The 1180-nt window shown below is 32.5% G+C and overlaps 1 protein-coding gene across 1 annotated transcript in view; it reads right to left on the minus strand.

Annotated features, from left to right (window-relative positions):
* Positions 1-857, minus strand: part of LOC111681969 — a 20743-nt gene extending 19886 nt beyond the window's left edge. The window contains exon 1 of the mRNA XM_046956154.1: positions 692-857. Coding sequence (XP_046812110.1) covers positions 692-857 — 166 coding nt within the window. The remainder of the gene's footprint in view (positions 1-691) is intronic.
* Between the last annotated feature and the right edge of the window lie 323 nt (positions 858-1180).

Consider the following 1180-nt stretch of genomic DNA (forward strand, 5'->3'; position numbering starts at 1 on the left):
CGGCTGCTTCTCCTAAGGGTTCTCAAAAGAGGACCGTTAGGCGAGCCGGATGTGGAGGAATCTAGAACTCCAAGCTAAAGGGACCCTAAAAATCTTCGTCGATGGGGAATACTGCTACAAATTCGGCCAGCCAGCACTTCTAATGAGCCTCACAAGGGGACCACTAAAAAAGCTAGATCCGGAGATGATCAGTCGACCTCATCGTCGAAGAAAGTAAAGAAGTCCATGAGCCTGTATGGTAGCCTTCGAGCAGCGGTTATAGATATGAACATTAGGAACTGACTACTTTCCACATATTATATTACATTTGGGCCAAATTTAACTACATTTGTCTGCACTTTGACTACACTTTAAGAGAGAACGTTACATTGCATTGCAAAATTACATAGGTATTTCTTGTACAATTTTCACAAATATGATGAAATCTTTAAATTTACTTTGGATTTTAAAGATTTGGCTTTAAAATTTTGATTGCAATTTAAAGCAAAAACAATTGAACCACTCTCTTTAAACACAAATTCTCTTACTTTATATTATATTTATATTATTGCATTTCTGTGCTGGATTCTCTTAATCCAATAAGTTTATTGCGAAACTACGCATTTTCTTCGAAAGAACACAGCAGAAAATTGCAAAATCTTTAATTATTTCAACAAATTTAATAGATTTTTCTAAAATTTATAAAACTTACCTATCCAATAGGTACGAATTTCACAACGTGGCTGTTTGCGTTCCACAAACAAACACATTTCGATTTCCTTCTTCAGGACATGATAAGTGGGTGAAGGCATTTTTAAATAGGCATTCATTTTCTTGGCACCCGAATGATAGGTAATCTTAAGGAATTGTTGATCCATATTTAAAGTTCTTTTCTTAGCTTTTTGTAGTTATTTAAGCAAAATACTTGTTTGTAATTACAAATTTCTAAAAATTTTCTATAAATTTGTAAAAAATTTTCGTTTTACGATGGATTTTTCTTTTAGCACTTTACACAAAATGTCTGATTGTTTTTTAACTTCTTACAACACTGCACAGCTGCTGCTATTTTAATAGAATATAATTTCTGTGTGTTTTTTGTTGAACTTTTATTGCAAAACTGTAATACAATTCGTATTTGTTCGTTGTTTTTATATGAAATTATAGATGACTGTGTGCAAATACGCAATAATATTTACTCTTT

Source organism: Lucilia cuprina, chromosome 2 (assembly GCF_022045245.1).
Source record: "Lucilia cuprina isolate Lc7/37 chromosome 2, ASM2204524v1, whole genome shotgun sequence".
In the NCBI taxonomy this organism is placed as follows: domain Eukaryota; kingdom Metazoa; phylum Arthropoda; class Insecta; order Diptera; family Calliphoridae; genus Lucilia; species Lucilia cuprina.